The sequence below is a fragment of the Pelodiscus sinensis genome, chromosome 23 (genome assembly GCF_052426305.1).
Source record: "Pelodiscus sinensis isolate ZL-2025 chromosome 23, ASM5242630v1, whole genome shotgun sequence".
In the NCBI taxonomy this organism is placed as follows: Eukaryota; Metazoa; Chordata; order Testudines; family Trionychidae; genus Pelodiscus; species Pelodiscus sinensis.
The window spans coordinates 12,185,789-12,210,035 of record NC_143074.1 but is presented as its reverse complement, the minus strand read 5'-3'; the positions used below and the strand labels follow the sequence as shown (position 1 = coordinate 12,210,035).

At 47.1% G+C, this 24,247-nt stretch overlaps 1 protein-coding gene across 3 annotated transcripts; it reads left to right on the top strand.

Moving 5' to 3' along the window:
• The first annotated feature begins 1,407 nt into the window (after positions 1-1,407).
• On the top strand, positions 1,408-23,520 carry KYAT1 (kynurenine aminotransferase 1). 3 transcript variants are annotated; one of them, XM_006119047.5, is made up of 14 exons: positions 1,408-1,561; positions 4,208-4,330; positions 11,087-11,145; positions 12,805-12,955; positions 13,253-13,402; positions 13,930-14,016; positions 15,881-16,009; positions 17,357-17,477; positions 19,084-19,160; positions 19,712-19,801; positions 21,166-21,352; positions 21,885-21,961; positions 22,601-22,687; positions 23,217-23,520. In XM_006119047.5, the coding sequence occupies exons 2-14, from the start codon at positions 4,247-4,249 to the stop codon at positions 23,283-23,285; spliced, it is 1,368 nt and encodes a 455-aa protein (XP_006119109.3). In that variant the 5' UTR covers positions 1,408-1,561; positions 4,208-4,246; the 3' UTR covers positions 23,286-23,520. The 3 variants fall into 3 exon arrangements, with proteins under 3 accessions (XP_006119109.3, XP_006119110.3, XP_006119111.3); XM_006119048.5 differs by lacking the exons at positions 1,408-1,561; positions 4,208-4,330 and adding an exon at positions 4,349-6,660; XM_006119049.5 differs by lacking the exons at positions 1,408-1,561; positions 4,208-4,330 and adding an exon at positions 6,684-8,342.
• Positions 23,521-24,247: the final 727 nt, after the last annotated feature.

Below are 24,247 nucleotides of genomic sequence, written 5' to 3'. Positions count from 1 at the left end.
AACAGGAACTATGCAGTATCCTCTGCATCTACCAGTTTGAAGAGGATGCTAGACAAAATAATAGCCACATCAGGCTCCTGCCAGCTGCCATTTTGCCGCACCGGATGGCTCCCCTGCACCTCATGAGCACAGGGATCCAGGGGCCATTTGTAGGGGCACATGGGGCGGCTTCGCAAGCTGCAGGGGAGGCTTTGTGAGCTGCACTTTCAGGGGTGAAGAGTCCCATGCAGCTTGCGAGCCATGGGTTGGCCATCCCTGAGCTAGAATATACCTTGTTAGTATTGTCATATAAATGGGTTTTCAAAATACAAAGTTGGTAAAACTAATGTTTTTAATGAGAGTTTGCAATCATAATTGAAGATGTATGCTCTACAGCTTTTCCCTCTGGACCATATAAAGACTAATCCACATCCATTTACAAAATGGAACATTTCTAAAACCCCACTGTATTTCCATGACAATAGTTCACCACTGTCAGACTATTTGGTCATGTAACCTAACATTAGTTGTACTGAGCCCTGAATGGTAACATTGTGACTGAAATGCAACTACCTTCTCTATGGTAATTTTGTGGCATCAATAAAAGCAGACTTCTCGGCACAGTACACGCTCCACTGAGGTTTATTTTAACTCAGTAAACTGACTTTAGAATGTCGGTCTGCATAGTACATTTTTAAAACATTCATAAAGGAAAGATGAAAGGCATTCATTATCTTATTACTGCAAAAGATGCAATTTGGAGTGGCTGTGTTTGAGAGTAGCAGATATTAACTGCTTTATGCCAGCTATTATTTCCATTATATTGCATATTTAGATATAAATATAACAAATTGTAGCTTTAGGAGCTCCACATTTGTCCCTGGACTGTGTCCTCAGTTACCAATATGAGGCCTAAGACATGCAAGTGAGTAGTTGATTCTATCCAGAAGACAGCGATGATGCATAGACACAAGCTAGTTAATTGGTATCTATATCTATATCTATATATTGTTAAAGTATTACATTATGAGGGAAAAATTGTGTCCTCTGATTTTTTATGATGAAGCCCTGAAAAAATGTTAATTTTTTCTAATTAACTCCAGGAATGCCAAATATTGTCTTCCTTCCTGCACATCTTCTCGGAGGGTCCACTTATAAAGCAGTGTAATTACTCTGGAGTAAAATCATTTTTATTCTGGCATAGCATATTATGTCCACCTAAGGACTTATACAGAATAACAGAATAATTATGCTAGAATAGCTGTGCCAGGAAATTTCCTTATGTAGGCAGACAAGCACTTAGGTATTTAGTAAGATAAGCCTAGCACTTTAGAAAATGAGACTTGGCTCCTAAACCATGTCTCCACTTTGGAAATGTTCCCCCAGATCTCCTTTCCCCAGTTTAATTCTACCTCTGTTTCTGTTCATTCTGCAGCCTTTCTCAACAGCTCTCTACCAAAGCTCCTCCCAGGAAGTCACAAGAGCAGCTGAAGCAAATCAGAAGCAGGGGTGTGCATGAAGGAAATCTAGGTCAGTTGTGCTGGTGGACTGTGCAGAGTAAGAGAGACTGGCACAAGTTGGAGTAAGTGGATTTACATTTCCCATTCTAAGCTGCTTTGTATCAGACTATTAGTCTGTAGTATTGGCTACTTCTCTGTGTTTCCTTCCTCATCAAGCAGTCAAGTCATAGAGCAAACATTTACCCTGCTGCTGCTCCTCAGGGAACAGGCGATCAGGCCTGAGTCCCTCACGCTGGGCTATTTTTAGAGCAGGCATGCTATTTTTTCCTTTTTGCTGATTCACTGGTGCAAAGAAGGACACAAGAAACAGAAGAACAAAGGAGACTATATTTACTAGTAGGAGCAATAGGAAATAGTAATGACGTATTTCTGCAAGGGGACTTTTCAGGCTCTGAGCTGCTCTAACATAACCCCAGTATGTGCAACTCCACCGCGCAAATTTGCACTGCCCTACTGTGTTAGAGGAGTCACCTGCCTGCTTCATTCTCCTTTAGGAGCTGAGCCTGACTCTCTGGTTGAAAATATGCCTATTAAATGCAGCAGGCAGTGGAGCATTGTAAATATGAACTAGAGCGCTGCACACAGAGGGGTTACGTTACAGCACCCCAGAGCCTGAGAAGGACACTTGCAGAAATACATAATTAGTATTGCCTAAAGAATCCCCTGGTCTTTACTCACCTAATTAGCCTTTTCCTGTCCTCCTTTCTCACAGTCTGAGCATGGAGAAGGTTACTGGAGATCCTCAGAATTATATGACAATAATGTGGAGACACTACTGTAGCCTAGTCTTCTGAATTTTCCCTACCCTTTCCCTATTAACTTGAAAGAAATGGGTCCTCAGGGATATCTTTAACTTTTTGCATTCCATCTTTCATGGGAATGGGTAGTGCGAAGACCAGTAGATACATTTTGGGCCAGATTCTCAAGTGGCATAAATTATGTAGCTCCATTTACTGCCATGACACCAAACCAGCATATGTCAGCTGAGGCTGTAGCAATTTCATAATAATGCCTAATACTTATATAAATCCTGTCTCTTCTTTCACACTTATACACCCTGAATTTCAAACATTCTCTTCAAGGGGATAAAGCTGCTATTTCACAAGTCCCCAGCAATGCTATGTAACATTGTGGGCCTGAATCTCTTTTGCAAAGTATTCAATGCTGCTGTTCTTATTTGATGGCAATTTATACCCACCTTGAAGTTGTGTCAATAAAAACACAGGGTGGAAAGTAATAGAGATCCCTGGCCTATATTTAGCGTAGAAAATGTTTCTCTCTGTAATTTTAAATTAATTTCTCAGTGGTCTGTTTCAAATTCCTGGCTTAGTTTATGGTTGAAGAGCTTTGTGAATTAATCTGCAGTTTATCAGTATAAAGGAACTTATATTTTCTGAACAGGAGGAAACCAGTTTCTTTGGTCTGGGCTTAAATTAATTTGCCAAGCCAGTAAGCCGGTCAAGGTAATATTAGTTCTGTTAGTAAGTATCAAACGCTTAAGACTATGCTGTAGAACAGAAGAGACCTGACCTCAGAAATGTAAATTATTTTCTTTGTGGTTTTGTGTTGAATCTAAATATTGAAACTAGGGATGTAAGTGACTAGTCACTTTCCCCCCTCCCCTTGCTGTCTCTATCAGAGAGAGGCAGTAAGGGGGGGAAGCAGGAGCTGATGCTGAGGGAAGCTGGCTTAAAAGCCGGTTCCTCCCAGCACCGTCTCCCCGGGGGGCAGGGGCGGTAGAGGCACAGTGGGAAACAGTGCAAGCGGGGACTGAAGCAGTCTTCGCTTGCGCCGCTTTTGCTGTGATTCTGCTTTTGAAATGTATAATCCCTGCTAGGGCTCTTGCACATTTCAAAAGCAGAAAACCCCAGAGGGAGGGTGGAGCCAGTGAGGACTCCACTGCACAGTTTCCGTTTGAAATGTACAAGAGCCCCACTGGGTATCTTGTACATTTCAAAGGCTGAGTGCCCTGCGCTTCCTGCAGGGCTTCCGCATTTGAACTATAGCAAGAGCCTGGCATTTCAAAGGCGGAGGTGCCCTTATAAACTAATCAAATAGTCGATGGAAACCCAATTGACTATTCAATTAGTTAATTAATCTAAATTTAATATCCCTAATTGAAACCACTAGAGCAGGAAGCAGATTTCCTGTTAAATAGAATAGGCTTGGAATTGAACAGCTAAAAGCTGTGGCTTCTGGGGCAATGAAGGTTTCTCAGAAATGGTAGGGGTCCAGCCATGGTTTGTCCTTAACTAGTAGAAAAGAAGAGGTAAGGTTGGGTTTAAGAAGAGAAAGAAGCATCAGGGACTGGTAAGAGCTTAGAATTGTTGGGAGGAGAGAGCTCATCGGTTGGTCGCTGGGTTTTACTCTAGTGTTAAAACACATGCAAAGCCAGGATCACAAAATGAAGTCTTGTGTTTGTCATTAAACTGTGAAGTGAAGAAGCACTAAGCATCTAATTTCTCTCCAGTTGCTTCTAGCCTCCAAACAACATACTCCCATAAAAAAACACACATGCACTCCCCTTCCATCCTGTCAGCCAGAGCACAAACAAGAGATTTTATCTCAGTGTAGAATATCTAAAGCTCTAGCCTAGAATGAGAGGCCTGTGCAAGTTTCCGCAGTTAAATGGAGTCCTTGCTTTATATCTGTAATGATGGCAGTGGTAATCTCATCCCTTTGTTTTCTGTTTTTTTTGGGAAATGCAGGTTTATCTCTCTAGGACTGGGGCCAGTGGCTGCAGTGGCATGCTCAGGAGATCTGGACTGTCTCTGGGTCAGTACTTTCTGAGAAGGAAGAACCGTGCTGGATTTAGCTGGTATCTCAACAAGGTATTGAGCACTTGGCCCTGCATTTCTCCGGGTCCAATGCGTAATTGATGCCTTTAACAGATCTACACCCAAGTCAAGCCTGTAGCAGAAAGCTTAGTCCCCCAGTAAACTGGCATCAACAGCAGTGGCAGACATGATGACACAGTAATGGCCAATGCAAACTCTTCCCTACCCAGCTAATTTTGTGTATCTTTTAATGGAAACATCTAATGTGGTGATACTCAGATTGAGGCTTATGACCCACACGTGGCTCTCTTATGTGTCTCTTTGCAGCACATGACCCTGTGTGATTTAATTACTAATAATTCTAAGTTATTGATCAGTCAGAATGCTTTTGCTATTTATTAACCAATGAAGTTATCGACTTGCTCTAAGTTATTAACTTATAGCTGAGACTATTTTCGTGTAATATTGGTCTTTAATTTGGTTCTGGAGCCATTGAGGTCTGAATATCACAGATCTAATGAGCACAAGGGCAGTGCTTCTAATGTGGAATGAATCCTTGATGTCTCTGCATCTCCAAAGCTGGTTAGCCCCTTCTTGCAGAGATGATAATACTTAGCCCTTCTTTTCACCATTAAAAGAACCCCAAAAACTTTACAGATATTAGCACCCCTGACAGGGTGTTACCCAGGAATACTGAGGCACAGAACAGTGAAGTTCCTTTGCCTAAGATCTCACAATGATCTGTGGCAAGGTCAGGAATACAATCCAAATCTCCTGATCCTCATTCCCAGGCCCATTCTCATTCCCTCCAAATGCGTTCATTTCAGAGGCCAACAGATGAGCTGGGCAGTTCTCTATCCATACTGCCTCCCAAAGTGGTGGCTAGGGATGTGAAAGGTTAACTGGTTACCCAGTTAATCAGAAAGCATCACCCTAAATGGGTAATATTTACCAGATCTGGTTAACAGAAGGGAAGGGGGGCTGGAGCAACCCCACAAGGGCCTGCAATTTGTTCAGAGCAGCCTCTGTCTGCAGGGAGCCCAGGTCCACGGAGAACAGGGGCTCTTCCAGTAGGGGCTAGCAGCAGAGAGCCAGTGGCAGCTGCAGTCCCAGCATGGGGCTGCGGGCGGAAGCCACATGGCTTGGGGGCTGCTCCAGCTGGGCTGGAACAGTCCTCAGCCCAGGATTCTGCTTAGTTGGTTAAATGCTAAGCAAGCCTAACATTTAACTGATTAACTAGCGAGGGTGGCGAGTCATAGTGAAGTTCCAGGCAAGTCCTTCAGCCTAGTGGTGGCTGTGCTGAAGAGGTTTCTGCTCTGTAGTCTTGGGGGAATGGTTACTTTAAACTCGGACTGGGAAAAAAAGGAAGCTAGTAACGTGTAGGGATATAAAATCCCATTTAATTGGTTAACCAGTTAAACGTGATGTTTAAACAGTTAACTGATGAAAAGGAGGCAGGCCAGAGGGCAACTGTAGCCCTAGTGGGCTGGAGCTGCCTCCCTGTTGTGGCTGGGCTAGAGTGGCCCCCGTCTCGCCCACTGCAAGCAGGGACTGCTCCAGGGCAGCCCTGTCTGTGGTGAGCCCAGGCTTGTTGCAGTCCAGGGCTGCTTCGGTTGGCCAAACAGCCCCTGTCCACCATGGGCCCCCTGTGGGGCTGGAGCAGCCCTCTTCCCATGACAGGTGGGGAGCTAATAGAGTAAAGAGTTAGGAGAGCTTCTTGTATTTCTTCAAAAGCTCAGGGGGTTTGAAGGGGACTTCTGAGACTTGGAGTTCTTACTTCAAGGCAATGCATTGCTACTAATTGCTGGTCACTTTTCCTCGCTGATGAATCAGCATGTTCTGGATCCAAAGTCACACACCTACACTGCCACCAAGAACTTTTATCTTACAAAGGAGTGAAATGGGACAGAACACTAGCCGTGTTAATGTTTAACCTTAAATTTACTTGCAGGGTTCTCAATGTCCTCTATTAGCCCCTTCTCCTTTATTCCCACTAGAAGCAGCCACAGGCTTCGTGTTTCACCAACTCTCACCTTCATGAGCTTGTCCTGCGAGAGCTAAAAGCAAGTGCACAGGAAAGGTTCTAAGGCTTTCATTGGTCTTCTCCTGGGCCATAATCGCACAAAGGGGTGCAGGTAGCTGGTGAGTCTGTAGTACCCAGAGCACTGTCCATTAGCAGATGTAAAAGAGCTCAGAGTTCATCAGAAGGCATCATGCATGACAGATCCCAAGCCCAGCACTCCTGCCAGAGCATGCTGACCAATGATTTACTTGTAAAATTCCTCCTCACTTGCATAAAGTTCACGAGACCCTGGCATGAGATAACAGTGCATTGAGACACGTATCAAATAACAATGCAGCCCATAGGACTCTACGGAGAGGAGGAGAGTGCAAATTTATTCTTTGGCTGGGAAGCTATCAAGCAACCCTCCACAGGCTCCCCTTTCTCCATTGTACCAAACTTAAGGTACTTGCCTTTGCTTTCAAGACCCTGCCTGTACTACCCCATCTTACTTTTCATCTTTCCTATGCTATTGAAAACTCAACTTCCACCTCCAAACAGCCCGTCATCCCAGCTGCCATTGCCCGCTTGTTAAATTCTCAACCAGGCATCTCTGTGCTGCTCCTCACGCATGGGAAGAGCTCCCCATAAACATTACAAAGCCACCTCATCTTCCTTGCCAGGTCCCTGGGCAGGGCAGGGAAGGATGGGGACCATGGGCATTGTGCTCCCAGAGAGGCGAGTTCTACGGCAAAGGGCAGTGCTGGGGCTAGGTTCCCCCAGGCAGCCTTAGCGCTGGCCAGAGCACACTGGTGATTTAAAAGGCCCGTGGCTCCAGCTGCCAGTGCCACAGTAGCAGCAGCTGTGAGCCCCATGCTCTTTCTAATCACCAGGCCCTGGGGCAATTGCCTCCTCGGTCTTCCATCCCCATGTTGATGGGCTGTACCCAGAGCTCTATGCTAGCAGCTATAGAAGGGCTCAGAGTTCGTCATAAGGCAGGGGTGGGCAAAATATGGCCTGTGGGCTAGATTTGGCCTGCCAAACTTTTCCCTCCGGTCCCCACATGACCCTCCAGGCCACTAAAAGACCTGTGGTGCAGCGGGGCACTCAGGCAGGAAGGCAGGCTGACTGCCTGCAATGGCCCCAGCCACACTGCTGTCGGAAGAGGCCAGCTGCTGCTAGCAAGTGTGTTTGTGCATGCCCTTTGGGGTGGCACCTCGTCTTCATGTGCAGTCCCCACCTCCAGCACTAGCCTCACAGCTCTCATTGGCCGGAAAATGGACAGTAGAAGCTGCAGGGGCAGTGGTTGCAGGCATGTGCAATGCATGGAGACCTGCTGTACCCCCTCTTCCCAAGAGACGTACAGAGACATTTGCCAGCAGCAGCTGTCTGCTTTGAGTGACCACCATGGCATGCATGCAACCTACCTGCCTGCCTGAGTGGCTTGCTGCTCTGCTGGCTGAGAGCTGCCTATGGTAAGAGCTCTCGGCCAGGGCCAGAGCTGGCACCTTGCACCCCATTCTGCACCCCAGCCCTCTGCCGCAGGCCAGAACTCCCTGCTACACCCAAACTGCATCCCAAACCCCAGAATCCTTCCATTAATATAATAGAAAAATGCAGCTCGTGTCCACTTACCAAAATTCTTGGCATAACCCCCTCTGCAGAAATTATTGCCCACCACTGTCATAAGGTATCACGCATGATCAGGGGTGGATATAGGGCAGGGCGACCGTACAGTCCAATGATGATGACCGTACTGTCCAATGATTTACTTGTAAAATTCTTCATGAGAACAGAAGCTGCATAAAGGTTGTGAGATCCTGGCTTGAGATAACAGTGCATTGGGACACTTATCAAATAATAATGCAGCCCTTCGGAAACTACAGAGAGTAGGGTTGCCTGGTGTTTGTGCCTTCTGACCGGTAAAAAAATTCAGAAAATATCGGACATTTTTCCCAAGGCCAGTGCTTGTGGGCACCCAACAGAAGGCATTTTTTTCCTGGCATTTTTTTGGGGTTCGGTATTTTTTTGAAACCATCTGGGAACCCTAACAGAGAGAAGGAGGTGAGTGGAAATTCTCTGACTGGGAAGCTATCAAGCATTCAGAGGCAGGGAACAGAGAACCTGGGGAAATGAGATCAGAGAACAAAATTTCCCTGGCTTTCCAGCCACAAATGAATCACTTAATAACTCAAAAGTATGGTGTCTCCTACCTAGCCGAGCAGCTAAAACTCATCCAAGTTCTCTTTGTTTTGTGCCTCAGTTACTGCAACACCTGCTAGGGCTGGATTGAGGCCCTCTTGAGGTGTCTTCCAGCCCTAAATAGCTATAATTCTCTTGCAATGTTCATATCCATTCAAAATGCTGCTACAAATATCATTTTCTTAGCTCTTTGCTTTGACCATGTCACCTTCTCTCTGCACCATTCATTCTCCTTTTTCCATTGCATCAAACTTAAGATACTTGTCTTTACTTTCAAGACCCTTCATGGAATACCCCCATGCTACCTATTATCTCTCATACACTGTCAAAAAGTCAACTCTCACCTCCAACCAGCCAGTGTTTTCAACCACGTATTGCCCATTTGTTAAATTCTCAAAAAAGCATCTCTGTGCTGCCCCTCATGCGTGGGAAGAGCTCCCCATAAACATCTACAAAGCTACCTCATCCTCCTTCAAAACCCTCCTTGCAATTCTCTTTTGTCATGGACTACAAAATTTTTGACATGGGTAGGCAAATGGTTTGTTGGTACCATTGTTTCTTTGTGCTCCCCCATGTGTCTGTCTACATCCAGTTGTTGTTCCAGTCTGTAAGCTCTGTGAGGCAAGGACCATCTGTTTCTTCTGTGTTTGTACAGTGCTTGGTACCATCGGGATGCTTGTTGAGGATATGGGTAATGAGGAATAAAAACAGATGTTGTTTGTATAGGAAGAAATAGTCCAGTATTCCTTAGGCCAGTGGCTCCCAACCTTTTCAGTCTACTGTAACCTTTCCATGAGTCTAATTTGTTTCTCCTCATTTAAAATCTACAGTAATTCCTCATTTAACACGGTAGATACATTTCAGAAAATGATCATGCTAAGCGGAAACGTGTTACGCGGGGTCAATTTTCTCATTGAAAATAATGGAAAAGGTGGGGGTTGCATTTCAAGCGGTGGTGTCAAAGTCAGTTTTCTGTTGGTGCTGAGTCGTCTCCAACCTGCACTTGCTAGCAGCCGGCTGCTGAGCACCGGCAGCTGCCTTGGGACCGGGACATACAGTTAGGAGAGAAAGGGGACTGGGTTACAGCAGGGAGGAGAGGTGTTTGGCTCTGGGGAAGGGAAGGGGAGGAGATGGGAGGGGGATTGGGTTGGGAGTACAGTCTGCCCCTGTGACGGGTCTGCCGGGACCCGCACTGTGTCCAGCGAGGGGGGGTTGATGGGGAATGGCACGGGCCTGCAAGCAGGGGCGGAGGAGAGGGGATGAGGCACCTGGATGGGGCTTTCCCTGCAAAGCAGCGGAGGGTTCACCGCCCACCACGCTATTCCCCACCGACCCCTCCTCGCCAGACGCAGTGCGGGTCCCGGCAGACCTGTCACAGGGGCATACTCCCAACTCAATCCCCCTCCCCTCTCCTGCCCTTTCCTTCTCCAGAACCAAACACCTCCCCCCCTGCTGTAACCCAGTCCCCTTTCTCCCCCAACCTTATGTCCCGGTCCCAAGGCAGCTGCCTGTGCTCAGCAGCCGGCTGCTAGCAAGTGCAGGCTGGAGCCACGAGCGCATATGTGGCTCACAGGAGCCCAGCTGAGAGAGCGGCTGACCGGAGCACTTCCATGTTATTTCGGGGACGGTCATGTTATTCAAAAAAACATTCCCTAAAAAAAAATTGTGCTATCGTGAAAATGTGTTAAGTGGGCACATGTTAAATGAGTAATTACTGTACTTGCTTACAATATCAGACATAAAAATACATAGGGTGTCACGGTACACTGTTACTGAATAATCGCTTACTATCTAATTTTTACCTTATAGTTATAAAATAAATCAATTGGAATATAAATATTGTACTTACATTTCAAGGCACAGTATACCGAGTGTTATAAACAAGATATTGTTTATAAAATGTCAGTGTGTTCCTGACATTGCTGGTGCTTTTTATGTAGCCCGTTGTTAAATTAGGCAAACGTAGATAAGTTGATCTATCCCCTGGAAGACTTCTGAGTATCTCTAAGAGTACAAGCATTCCTGGCTGAGAAGTACTGCCTGAAGGAACTGGAGGTTCCTTCTAGAGGATCTTCCCTACATTCTGAGGGGAAGGACAGCTGAAGGTAAAACACTGCAGCCTATAAATGATGGGCCAGATTTGTAGCTAGTGTATTTTGCTGTAGCTCCTTTCATTTTACCTGCTGATTTATATTAGCTGAGGATATTGCCCAATATACCTAGACTCAGATTTCTTCTGTCTTGTTAAACTTCTGATCAGAATTTACACCCTTTTTTGTATTTTCATGGCTTTCTAAACTCTTCTGAAACTTTAAAATCAAAGTGAATTTTCTGCCAATTTCAGACTTTCTGATCTTGCTTCCTCTAAGATGCCTTTAGCCTGAGAGAAGGCACCGCACCAGACAAGCTGTCATCATTACAGTTTTCTTTCAACTGTCCAGGGAATGATTAGGAAAACCTGGATTAAAACCACACAATTTGTGATCAGTTGGGCAAAATGCTAAGTTATTGGCTGCTCTGAGGGAGGCATCAGCCTCTTTGGGTATGGATCCATCTTGGCATTAGTAGAAGCTTTTAACACTTTTTTTTTCTCCTCTCCTCTGAAGACAAAAATGTCAAGGCCTATTCAGGCTCGAAGGCTGGAAGGATTGGACAAGAATGTCTGGTAAGTCTACATGATGTAGGAGTGGGCAACTCTGAATGGAGCAGAGCCTAGAAGTCTGACATAAGAAATATGGGGTATATCTAGATTACATCTCTTTTCTCGAAAAAGGGATGTAAATTAGACACTTCAAAATTGTAAATAAAGCCGGGATTTAAATTTCCCACACTTCATTTGCATAATGGCGGCCACGTTTTTTTCGAAAAGGGGCTTTTCGAAAGAAAAATGGCTGCTTAGATGGGGATTTTTTGAAAATAAAACCAGTCTTTATTTTCAAATGATCCCTGTCTAAACAGCCGTTTTTCTTTCAAAAAGCCCCTTTTGGAAAAAAACGCGGCCACCATTATGCAAATGAAGCACAGGAAATTTAAATCCCAGCTTCATTTGTAATTTTGGAGTATCTAATTTACATCCCTTTTTCAAGAAAGGGATGTAGTTTAGACACAGCAGTGTAGACTCAGGCAAGGGAGGTGATACTAACCCGTTGGAGTATCTGGCAGAGCTTGTGTGCTTTGGTAATGGAGACTCAGTGGCTAAAGTATATTTCAATATTCAAAAAGTTTTTCAGCAAGTTTCCATAGCTGTGATCATCCTGGAAGAGGGCACAAAATAAGGGGTTAAATAGAAGGCTAATTTAAGAGCAGGAAAAATCAATGGCGCCTTAGATGTAGGGGTGGCTCTACATCTACATGTAGGTATGGTTTCAGGTGCGGTTCTGTAACTCTCCCAAGCTGCAGGGTGAGCTTTACAGATGTGTTGGAAGAGGCCCCTAAGGTTTCTGTTGTGGTGATAGGGGGCTGCTGCCCCTCTGGGGTCTCCTTCTAAGATGGGCCCTGTGCAATCTTGGGAACTGGAACTGCTGCCCTGTCTGGCTCCTTTGGCTAGCAGAGATGTTCTGTTGATTTGTCAGACAAAGGGCTCCTGGCAAGAAGCGGGGTGTGCTGCCAGCTGGGATCTAAGTTCCCACCAAGCTTTGCAGTTGTGTGGCTGGGCAGCCTCCCTTTAAGCCCCGCATGCTCAGGACTGCAGCAGAGAGAGATACCAAGCCCCAAAACCATTGTGGACGGTGGGGAAGTTCCCCTCTCCACTTGCCCCAGCAGGGAGCTGCCCGGGTAAGCCCAAGCCCCAACTCACTGCTCCACTTTGAGCTCCCCCAGCCCTGAGTATCCTCCTACACCTCATAGCCCACACCCCAGCCCAGAGCCTGTACCCCTTCCTGCATCCCAACCCCCAGCCCTGAAGCTCTCCCCAAACCTGGAGCCCCCTCTTGCATCCTCTTGACAAAGCCCTGGCTGGGGTGATTTAGTTGGGGTTGGTCCTGCTCTGGGCAGGGGGCTGGATTCGATGACATCTTCCAGCCCTAGGATTCTATGTTTCTATGACCCTAAACCCCTCATCCCCAACCCCACTCAAAGCCTGCACCCCCAGCTGAAGCCCTTACATTCCTGCACCCCAACCCTCAGCCCCGAGCCCCCTCCCACATTCCTCCTCATGAATTTTGTTATGTGGACCAATATGAACGTGATTTGTCACGGATCACCTCCATGTCACACGTCCCCTCCACACTGGTGCATGTAAGAATATTCATTCCACTCATGGGTGGAAAAAATTCAAGGGAACACTGGCTTGGACTCTCTCTAAATCTTGGTATTATCTCTGTAGGGTGGAATTTGTGAAACTGGCTGCCACTTACCCAGCTGTGAACCTTGGCCAGGGGTTTCCTGACTTGCCGCCACCAGACTTTGCGAAGGAGGCGTTTGTGAAGGCTGTCGGTGGGGAGAACATCATGCTGCATCAATACACCCGGGTCTTTGTGCGTGACAGAGCCGCCTCTTTCTCTTAGAGCAGATGTTGCTGCCAGATAGTGTTTTGGTTGGGCTGACTAGAGATGGGGAGTCGGTGCCATCTTTTTTGGAGGGAAGGGGAGCAGAGTGGCTCACTTGTGGGGTGAGGGGTTGTGTTGGTTCCCTTGCTAACTACTTCCTGCTCCTATTCGTTGCTAAGTGCTAAGGAGTTTGTGCTGCCCCAGGTGCAATAAGAAGCTTAGCCTCCCTCACAAGGTTGATCCAAGTAGAGTTTTGTGGCTCTCTTTCTGAACCCCTTGCTACAGGGACACCCGGCGCTGGTGACGATCCTGGCTCGCTTTTTTGGGAAGCTGCTAGGGCAAGAACTTGACCCTCTGACCAACGTGCTGGTAACAGTCGGGGCATACGAAGCCCTTTTCTGCTGTTTCCAGGCTCTGGTTGACGAAGGCGATGAGGTAACCAAGGACTGTCCTTCAACTGCACAGCTCACTCCTAGCAGATGTGCTTGTTCTGGCTCCACCATATTGTGTAAACTGAATGAAGCTGGAGGCTCTTGCCTGTTTATGGCCCCCTCCGCCATATATCTCCTTATGAAGGGCTGCCCATCTGTCTCTGTTTGTGTGGGGCTGCTTGGGATTCTAGTCCAAACCTTCCCTCTGTAGCAGGACACCCAAACCGAGGCTTCTGCAGATCCTTGTTCGCTTCAGCCCACAGCTGTTACACTGGCCCACTAGAGGCCAGGTCTGCCAGTGGGCACTCCCCAGCACTCTCATTTCCACGAGTGGCAACTTTGCTCCTGCTCCATTTGTTCTTCTTTCTGGTACCCAGCCACTCTGGGGTCTCAGAGCCTGATCATAAAGTAATGACCTTGCAAGCTGCAGTTGGGAGCAAAATCTCCCGTCCCCCCCATCTCCCTGCATCCATCAGCACTGGGGAAAGAAGGACAGTGAAGACTCTGACACTCCCTCTGGTGCCTTCCCAGGTGATTCTCATTGAGCCCTACTTTGACTGCTATGAGCCAATGGCGAAGATGGCCGGGGGCACCCCTGTGTTCGTACAGCTGCGACCGGTAAGTGGGCATCAAAGCAAAGCCACCCTGGGGCTTTAACAAGCCTGCTGCTGTCTTTCCCTCCAAGCCCTCAGAATAGAAATGGCATGCAAGGGTGAGAGGCAGCTTTACAGTGCATCCTGAATGAAACCTGATGGTAAGAGTGTTGAGTTGGGCTCTGAACTGGCCTGCTGAGCCCAGATCAGGTTCAGTAAGGCCTGGACTTTCATCAGGACCAGTTTCACAATTTGTGGTGCCCCACCTTGCTGGAAATAGGGAACCAAATAATTTGTTCCTCTCCATAGTGGTCTCATGGCAGGGGTGGAGGGTCCTGGCAGGGGGAGTTTCCATCCTCTCTGGTCTTGCTGCCGTGGATGCAGATATATCAGTCTGCGAGTGGAAGAACTTGAAGTAAATTGAGAGAGTCCCTAAAAGAGCAGATCTCAAGAAACCTCTTGCTTTGTGCATCAGATTGATCCTGAATATTACCTGGATCTCAAAGCTTCCCCAGGTCCCTGACAGAAAGCCCCGAGCACTGGGGAACTGTATGGACAAGCTGACCTAGCTGGAGAGAGGATGGTGGATTTCTCACCACCCTCTCATGACGGCCCAATCTCTATTATTCTAAATCTGAGAGGGAGAGAGGATGGACTGAAGGTTGGGGCCCAGGATTAGAAGTGAGGCAGGGCTCCGGGCCTATTCTTCTCTGTTACACTGACTTGCTGTGTTACTTAGGGCAAGTCACACATCTCTTTGTGCCTCATTTGTAGTCAGGGTAATGACACCCATCTGTCTCACCAGAGGTTTTCTGAGGTGGCTTAATCCATTAGTACAGCAGTTCCCAACCACCGGGCCAGTACCACTGGCTGCCAGGCCGCAACGGTTGTTGGAGCTCAAGCCGGCCGTTCTGTTGGCTCACCTCTGGCAGCCATAGTGGCTCAGCAGGTGGCAGCAGGAGGTGCCTCCTCCCTCCTCCCCACTCTGCACTTGGGGAGACATGATTGGTTGAGGGAGGGGGCGTGAAGAAGTGGGGAGGCATGGGCGCCTCCAACGGCCCCTCCCCCTGCCCACGCGGCCGCTTTTGTCAGTGGCAGCAGGAGGAGGAAGCGGAGCAGGAGGTGCTTCCCCAGGGCTCCCTTTCTCTCCTCTGTCCCCCCGCGGGGCAGCTTTTGCCAGTGGCAGCGCTGGGGCTGAAGTGGCGGCAGAAGGAGTTGGAGCAGGAAGCGCCTCCCTCTCTTCTTCTCCCCCCGTCATGGCGGCCCTGCTGGGGCTTCACACTCCCGCCTTCTACCCATGGGGACACAAGATGCGCTTGAGGGGGAAGGAGCTGTGAAGGAGGAGGGCTGCTCTCCCTGCCCACACAGCAGTAATGGCCACGCTCCCTAGAGGAGCCTTGCTCAGAAGAGTGCGAGGGTAGGGTGGGAGTAAAGGGGTAATGGGTGAGGGCATGGTGGGGTCACGGGGCAAGAGGGTGTTGGCATGGGCTGTGAGGGTCAGAGGTTAAAGGGTCGAAGGGCATGGGGTGTAGAAGTGGGGGGGTCAAAGAGTGTTAAGCACTGGGGAGCAAGGGGGTGGTTTGGGGCTAGGCAGGCCAGTAACATTTTATGTGACTATTTGCCTGTTCGTTATTTGGATAATGAATATGCAAATAGACAAATACAATGTTACTGGTCCGCTAAACGTTTGTGAATGGGTTTGCCGATCTGTGGCATAAAAAAGGTTGGGAACCACTGCATTAGTATTTACAGAGTGCTTTGAGATGCTCAGAAGAAGTGGGCTGGAGATGGGCAATGTATTAATGTTAAGAGTCAGAACAAGGGGAAAGACCCCCATATCCCCCATCATTTGTTGATTTTAATCATGATTCCCTCACTGTCCTCTCCAGAAAGCTGCAGGAGCTGGTAAATTGATGTCCAGTGGAGATTGGCAGCTGGACCCAGCAGAGCTGGCTTCCAGATTTACCAAGCGAACCAAAGCCATCGTTCTGAACTCACCCAACAACCCCCTGGGGAAGGTAGGGCCTCTACCAGCTGGGAGAGCTCCCCCTTCCTTCTGCAGGGAGCCTGAAAACAGGAAGAAAATGAAAAAACCTAGGGTATATCTACACTAGCCCCCTAGTTCAAACTAGGGAGGCTAATGTAGGCATTCGAACTTGCAAATGAAGCCCAGGATTTAAATATCCCGGGCTTCATTTGTATGTTCCTGGGCGGGCGCCATTTTTAAATCTCCTTAGTCCGAACTAACTGCCTGTGGCTACACACGGCAGTTAAAAGTTAATTCAAACTAAGTCCTTAGTTCGAATGAATAGTTACATCTCATGGAATGCAGGACCAGGAGGGAGGAAGGGTATGTCTACACTACAGCACTAATTCGAACTAACTTAATTCAAATTAGTTAATTCGAACTAAGCTAATTCGAACTAGTGCATCTAGACCTAAAAACTAGTTCGAATTAGCGTTTTGAAGACAGCCACTTTCCTGTGCCTAGTGCGGAGGTTGTGGATGAGGTCCACGATGTCTGCACTAGACCAGGTGGGCGCCCATCTCTTGCGGACCCGGGCAGGCTCCCGGGAGCTGCCAGCCTGGTCCTGGGAAGAGGCGGAGGGCTGGGTGGCAGCGGGTGGTTGGCTCGTGCCGTGCCAGGTGCAGGGTCTGCTGGCTGGGTGCTGGCAGGCTTGCACCTGGCACGGGCACCGTAGCCAGTCTGTGCCCCTTTAAGGACTCCGGGGCCGGGAGGGGGGCAGACGAGTTTCCCTGGTGGTGCCCAGAGTGGCCACCAGGGAAAGCTGGGGAGGGCTAGCCTCCCACTAGTTCGAATTAAGTGGCTACACAGCCCTTAATTCGAACTTGTTAATTCGAACTAGGCGTTAGTCCTCGTGGAATGAGGTTTACCTAGTTCGAATTAAGCGCTCCGCTAGTTCTTCATTAGTGTAGCGCCTATCAAAGTTAATTCGAAGAGAGGAATAGCTTTTAAATCCCCTCAGTCAAGAGACCAAGCATCCACACATTATCCTTACTGCACAGAGAGATCAGTCTGTAGTATGGGGCTGGGAGGGAGCATCTCAGCCTGTTGCCAGCAGGAGTAACTTTACTTGGGTAATTAGAGGGGGAGGAAGTGCCCTGAGGAGAGCCTGGTCCCTGGGTCAGGGTGGAGGCTGCGGCTGCTGTAAGAAGGATGGGGAGAATGGCACCCCTATTGGCGAAGATCCCGGCATTCTCGCTTGATGCCCTCTCCCTGGAGCAGGCCGACATCTGGCTGAGATGCTGGGCCCACAAGGGCTGAGCCTCAGAGCTCACTGTGGGTTGTGGAGCTGAGGAATGCTGTGCCTGACAGCCCCTTCTGCTCTGCCTGCCTGGCATAGGTGTTCCGCAGAGAGGAGATGGAGTTCATCGCAGACCTGTGTGTGAAACATGATGTCCTGTGCTTCAGCGATGAAGTGTACGAGTGGCTGGTCTACGATGGGAAGGAGCACATCCGGATTGGTAAGATGCCTGGTTTGTCTGTGCAGGCCTGTGGGTGCCCTGTGAGTCCACAGCTCTGTCCTGGGGAAGCACAGAGAAGCATTGGGAGACCATGAGCAATCCCATTTATGTCACTTGCTTTGTCCCCATAACATATGTGTACAAACGGTCGGAGTACTCAAGTGAGGTTCTTAACGGCCCTGCCACTATGCCTCTCTCCTGTTTCACGGGAATTGGGCGAATCGGCCTAAGGTCAGCCCTGCCAGTGCACCTCAATTCTTCTCTCAGCTGTTTGACGCCAGTGGAATTTCTTAAGAACATAAGAACATAAGAAAGGCCGTACTGGGTCAGACCAAAGGTCCATCTAGCCCAGTATCCTGTCTGCCGACAGTGGCCAGCACCAGGTGCCCTAGAGAGGGTGGACCGAAGACAATGATCAAGCAGTTTGTCTCCTGCCATCCCTCTCCAGCCTCTGACAAACAGAGGCCAAGGACACCATTTCTATCCCCTGGCTAATAGCCTTTTATGGACCTAACCTCCATGAAATTAACTAGCTTCTCTTTAAACTCTATTAGGCTGTGTCTAGACTACATGCCTCTGTCGGCAGAGGCATGTAGATTAGACACATAGGCAAAGGCAAATGAAGCCGCGATTTAAATGATCGCGGCTTCATTTACATTTACATGGCTGCCACGCTGAGCCGACAAACAGCTGATCAGCTGTTTGTCGGCTCGCGCGCTAGTCTGGACGCTCCCCTGCCGACATCAAAGCCCTTTGTCAGCAGCCCCGTTATTCCTCGTGGAATGAGGTTTACCGGGGCTGTCGACAAATGGCTTTGATGTCGACAGGGGGAACGTCCAGACTAGCGCGCGAGCCGACAAACAGCTGATCAGCTGTTTGTCGGCTCAGCGCAGCAGCCATGTAAATGTAAATGAAGCCACGATCATTTAAATCGCGGCTTCATTTGCCTTTGCCAAAACAACAAATCTACATGGCTCTGTCGACGGAGCCATGTAGTCTAGACGTACCCTTATAGACCTACTCTTCACAGCCTCCTCTGGCAAGGAGTTCCACAGGTTGACTATGCACTGTGTGAAGAACTTTCTTTTATTAGTTTTAAACCTGCTACCTATTAACTTCATTTGGTGTCCTCTAGTTCTTCTATTATGGGAACTAATAAATAATTTTTCTTTATTCGCACTCTCCACACCACTCGTGATTTTATATACCTCTATCATATCCCCCCTCAGTCTCCTCTTTTCTAAACTGAAAAGTCCCAGCGCCTGGGATCTGCATGTGTCTGGGTCAGTCCCGCTCCCCGACGACTGATTCTCTCCCCACTCCTACCACCCCATCAAGTGTGTCTGGTATTTTTTCTGAAGTTACCTGGTAACCCTACTCAAAACTAAAGTACCTATCATTATAAATTGAAAGCAACACCTTGTGAGAACACAGCTGTCTGCTTGTAAGTGTTTTGAGGTCCACTTGAATGAAAGCAACTTAATAAATACAAGATGGGTGTGTGAACTGGGCACAAAGGTACCATAGTGTTAATACAGTACAAGGACAAATAGTATTGTTTGCTATGAGATCTTCCAGCTGTTTTTCTCTTTTGTTTCATTGGCAGCCAGCTTGCCGGGCATGTGGGATCGCACGATAACCATTGGGAGTGCTGGCAAAACCTTCAGCACTACAGGATGGAAGGTGATTGATTCTGGAGTGGCAGGGGAATATCTCCCACATAAAAGAACTAGATAAATTCATGGAGGATAGCTCCATCAATATGTCCATCAAATCTTATTAGGCAAGATGCGTAGGAGTGGTGTCCCTCGTCTGTTTGTCAGAAGCTGGGAATGTATGACAGGGGAGGGAGCCCTGTTTCTATAAGACAGGATACTGGGCTAGATGGACCTTTGGTCTGACCCAGTATAGCTATTTTTATGTTCAAAAAATTTTCTGCCCCTTGATTCAGTTGTTCTAATGGGGGACTTTGGCTAAGGCCCAGTCCGCTTGAAATTAAACCAATCTTTCCTATTCCATGACATTTCTCTGATTGTTGGACTTCCTGTCCAACTAAGATTTAGCATAGCCTGAGGAAATCTCTCCGCTTTAAATCAGAGCTTTTGAAGGTAACAGGAGACTTTGCAAATTGACCTTGTCTTGTGCAGAACACAGTGGAAGGTGTCAGTATGGAAATAAAGTGGAGCAGGTGTAAAATAGCTGAGAATCTGAAACATCCCTCTATGTTGTAATAGGTTGGCTGGACTTTGGGGCCCGATCACCTTTTGAAACACCTCAGAACTGTCCACCAGAACGCTGTGTATCACTGTCCAACAGCAGCTCAGGTAAGGGGCTGAACACCTGGAGAGGGATTGCCTCATGTCAGATGTCTGATGCAAACCCTAGAGCCCGTCTGAGGAGAGATTAGGTAATTGTGTCCTAAGACCACAACAGTACAGAGCCTAGAGGTAAGAGCCCCCTGAGACACACCATCCAGTTAAGATGCAACTTCCCCAACAAGGTGTGGGGCCAGCAAGCTTGCTCAGACCAGTGCCCAGATATGCCATTGAAGGAATTCCTTTCTCAAGCCCCCTGTCTGTGGCTAGGAAATGGCAAATGAAAAGCCATTGGCAGAGCTGGCACAAGGATTTTTGTCTCCTTAGGCAAACTGTGACTCTGGTATCTCCCCTGCATTCAATATAGAGATAAATGAGATGTCTGGAGTGAAATTTTACCTTTATTTTCCTGACATTCGTAATTAACAATGTAAATATAAAAATAACGGTTTTTATTTTTTTTCTACTTTTCATTAATCCTAACACAGGAAAGGATCCTTTTGACTTTGCTTGTTCTTTAATCTGCTCAGCTTTCCTTTTACAATGCTACGTTCCAGACGTTTTCTTTTTATCTGCCGTGATGTTAATTTTCTGAAAAATTTTAAGCAACTGTTTCAACTAAATTATCAAAACACAGAACAATGATAGTAAAGTAGAATACAATGGATGTTAAGCTAAAAGATAAAATAATCAAAATGATTAGAAAGAAGGATTAAATGTGGAGTAAATAATACATGGAAAGAGAAAAATAATGAAACTGTGATTCCATGGGACAATAGAGCATGTACCGCTCTACCTATTGAAATGTTTCCTGGTGAGTTACTTCACATGCGATGCATAAATCTGGTAAATTAGTTTATTTTATTATTTCAATGGCTGCGTAAAACTATTTAAAATATTAAAGAGAAAGTATGAATTTCTATTATTATTGAACAGTATTGCAATTAGCATGGAAAGGAATGTATATGTTAGGTAGTATTTGTTAACATTAGCAATCAGGTGTTTGAAAATCAGGGTTTTACTATTACTTTAACAGTAATAGGCTACAATAAATACACAATCTTAATATTGCAAGTACAGGCTGAACGTGAAATAAATAACGTGAAATAAATAGCTTCTGACATGGCAATGGTGCTCTGTTGTATAAGTACAATATTTGATACTTTCATTTAGAAGAGATACGCTTGTATTGATCTAGGCCTGCTGTTGTCTTAAGCTGCCCCTAAACTCCCACACATCTGAACAGAAGTGAAAACCCCAGTTCATTGTCTGCCTCTAGAATTTGTAAGTAAACCTCAGCATGCACAGGGCATGCTTTCTACCTAGGTCTGAGCCCCTCTCTCCATCATCCCTCTCCTCACTCATCTCTCCAGGAAGCAGTGGCTCAGGCATTCCAAAGAGAGCTTGACCATTATGGGAAACCAGACAGTTATTTTGTGCAGTTGGCTCAGGAGATGCAGCAGAAGCGGGACTGGCTTGTTCAGAGCCTAATTGCTGGGGGCATGAAGCCCATCATTCCTGAAGGCACCTACTTCATGATGGCAGACTACTCAGAGCTCAGTGAGTTCATGTGACTGTTTTATCTGCTTCTGCTCTTCACATTAAAGGGACGGTGCTCATAGCTTGGGATCAGGTGTGATGGAGACTAGAATAAGATAAAGCCTGATCCATTTTCTTCACTTTGAGAAGGGAAGGGGAAAGAGAGACATCGACAGGTGCCACTGGGGAATTTGTTGCTTAATAGCAATGTTAACCCAGTTGGTCACAAGCCGTGCTATGTGCCACGTCTCCAACACCAGTAAAACTCCCTTGTGACTCATGACCACCCGTGCACGAGGATCTTTCCTGGCCTTGGGATTCCCATGAACAGAGCCTGGCAACTGTGCTTAACTGATAAGCATGAACTGGCCATATGTGTTTTCACATATGACCTGCACCAGAGTTCAAACCCAAGTCCCTAGTACAGGGAACATTCTAGTGTGTTTGTCCACTATGACATCTAGCTCGATGGGGTACCTGGCTCAGTTGGGAAATCCTCTGTCTCATTAGTTCCATCATTCCTCTTGCCCATGCTGCTGTGTGTGTCTTGCAGAAAGTGAAGTACCTGATCTCCCTGACTCTGAGGAACCCTATGACTCTCGGTTCATAAAGTGGATGATTAAAAACAAGGTAAATGCCCCAGTCTCTCTCCAGCAGGCTTGTTTTCTGGGACGGTCCCCTATTCTCCTTGCTGCAGTTCGATTTTTTTAATAATGGAGCATTGACTTAAGGTCATTGGGCCTGTTACTTGAGGCTTGCTAATGCCCCACACAGTTGAGTACATGATCTTTTAATCCTCCTTCTAGTGCACTGTCACACACCAAAAGAGCTCAGTGATTGGCATCCCCTAGATTAGCCATCTGGTTATATCCCCTTTCTCCACCATATTTCTTCAGAAGTCAGGGTTCAAATCCCCATCTATAATGTTCTTCTGAATCAAATGACACCTTGTTATACTCTGCTGCCACTGTCACTCCCTGCCCTTACTAGTTGGCTCTGAAAGCATCCTGACACCAGAGACCAGGCCAACCGTTTGGTAGGGTGAGGGGGGATAACAGCTAGTTTGTCAGGCAGCAAGCTTCTGTTGAGATGGTTAACTCTGATTTTGAAAAGCAAGTAGCTGGAAGAGTGGTTTGATCGGCTCAGTAACCTGAGGTGTCCATGAGTAATGAATGCGTGTCTTTTTCTGATCAGTGTGTGGGAGAGAAAAGAGTAAATTTGGGTGTACTCTCCTCCCCCCCCCCCCCCCCCCCCACTTCCGCTGCACAGGGTTTAGTTGCCATTCCAGTCTCCGCTTTCTACGGTACTCCACACAAGAGGAATTTTGACCATCTCATCCGCTTCTGCTTTGTGAAGGTGAGGCATCTGGGCAACATGAAAGAAGGGGAGGGAGTTCAGGTAGTGATCAGGGCTCCTGCTGTAAATGAGGGTATATGCTGGAAGGGATAAGCAGCTAAGAGATGGGGCCTAAAATACCAGACAATAACCTGGGACCACAGGTTCAAAGTCTGTCAAGAACTGACTCAACTTTTCAGCTTTCAGAGGTAAATAAAATGAAGGCTATGTGAGTGTCTTTCATATGAGATCCTAATCCAGGTTCCGCCCATTCATGGCCACTAAAGATTCCAGTGCACTTTGGATAAGAATAGCGCTTCACCCCAGTGCATCTGGCCAAAATGTGTGTCATCCTCTATTACTGCAAAGATTGATGTACACTGATTGCCTGCTGTCCCAGATGTGGCTGCCTTTCAGTGATGCTGTATACACAGCATTTGTGATCCTTCAGATGAACCAAGCTTATACATCTTACATAACTATAGTTTATTATGGAGAGGGAGGGTGTGAGCATGGAGCCTGGTAGGCCTGACAGTCTGTGTGTGCTCAGGAGGAAGCTACGCTGAAGGCAGCAGACGACATACTGCGACGATGGAGGCTGGAGAAAACTGGCCCGTGAATGCTTTGGACAGAATACCAGACTAGCCTGCACTCTGCCTTCGTATTCTCTGTCCTGCTCTGCTTGATTCAGATGTCATGGCTATAGGTTTTTGCTTACTGGCTTTATTTTGACTCTATTGCATCACTGGATTTCAGTCACCTTCTGGATCATGCACATGGGCAAGAGTTTTGTGGGCCCTAGGGTCTGGTTGAAAGCTTTCATTGCTGTCCACTAGTAAACAGCTTTTACTGTGCTTTGGGCCTTGGGATCCTGTATCTACACTGGAAAAACATTTCCCTCTTTTTGCTTTCAAATGTGTCATCTGGGTTTCCTGCAGCTAAAACTCAAGGCAAGAATGGCTGCTGTGTTGCCCCCTACTCCATAACATTCTGTATGTTCTCAGTAGGCAGGTCTGATCCTAAGTCATTAGAGTCCAATAGTAAGTGAACTTGTACTTTATCAGAACTTTTCCCAGTGATATCTTACATGACCCATCTTGCATAAAAAGTTACTATCATGTCATAATAATGTTACTGTGAATAATATGGGGTGCATCGTAGATTTACAGGTTTTCCCTTTGGACCATATAAAGTATAATCCACATTCATTTATAAAACCCCACTATATCTCCATGATAATAGCTTAGCACTGTCTGGTCATTTGGTCATGTAATGTAGCATTTGTCCTGCTGCCCCAGGTAGGAATAAGAGATCCTCCAGAAAAGGGTTTTATTCCGGAGGATCGCGCCAGTCTAGACGCTTTTTTCCGGCTTTTCCCCAAGCCGGGAAAAAAGCGGCGGCCATGTTTATTTAAATCCCGAGGGGGATATTTAAATCCCCCGCGGATTTCCCTGTTCCAAAGTTAGAAATTAGCATGCCTCTTCCAGAGAAGGGGCCAGTCTAGATGTAGCCTAGTGGTTGGCTGCTTCTCTTTTTTTCCTTCTTCATCTTATAGTAATGTCGGAATACAAACCTTTCCTC

Bases quoted from the DNA above. Each gene is read 5' to 3' on its own strand.
- KYAT1 (XM_006119047.5), top strand. From the start codon at position 4,247: ATGCTCAGGAGATCTGGACTGTCTCTGGGTCAGTACTTTCTGAGAAGG. The intron at 17,478-19,083 runs GTAAGATGCCTG...TTTCATTGGCAG, and splicing joins GAAGGAGCACATCCGGATTG to CCAGCTTGCCGGGCATGTGG. The intron at 19,161-19,711 runs GTGATTGATTCT...ATGTTGTAATAG, and splicing joins TCAGCACTACAGGATGGAAG to GTTGGCTGGACTTTGGGGCC.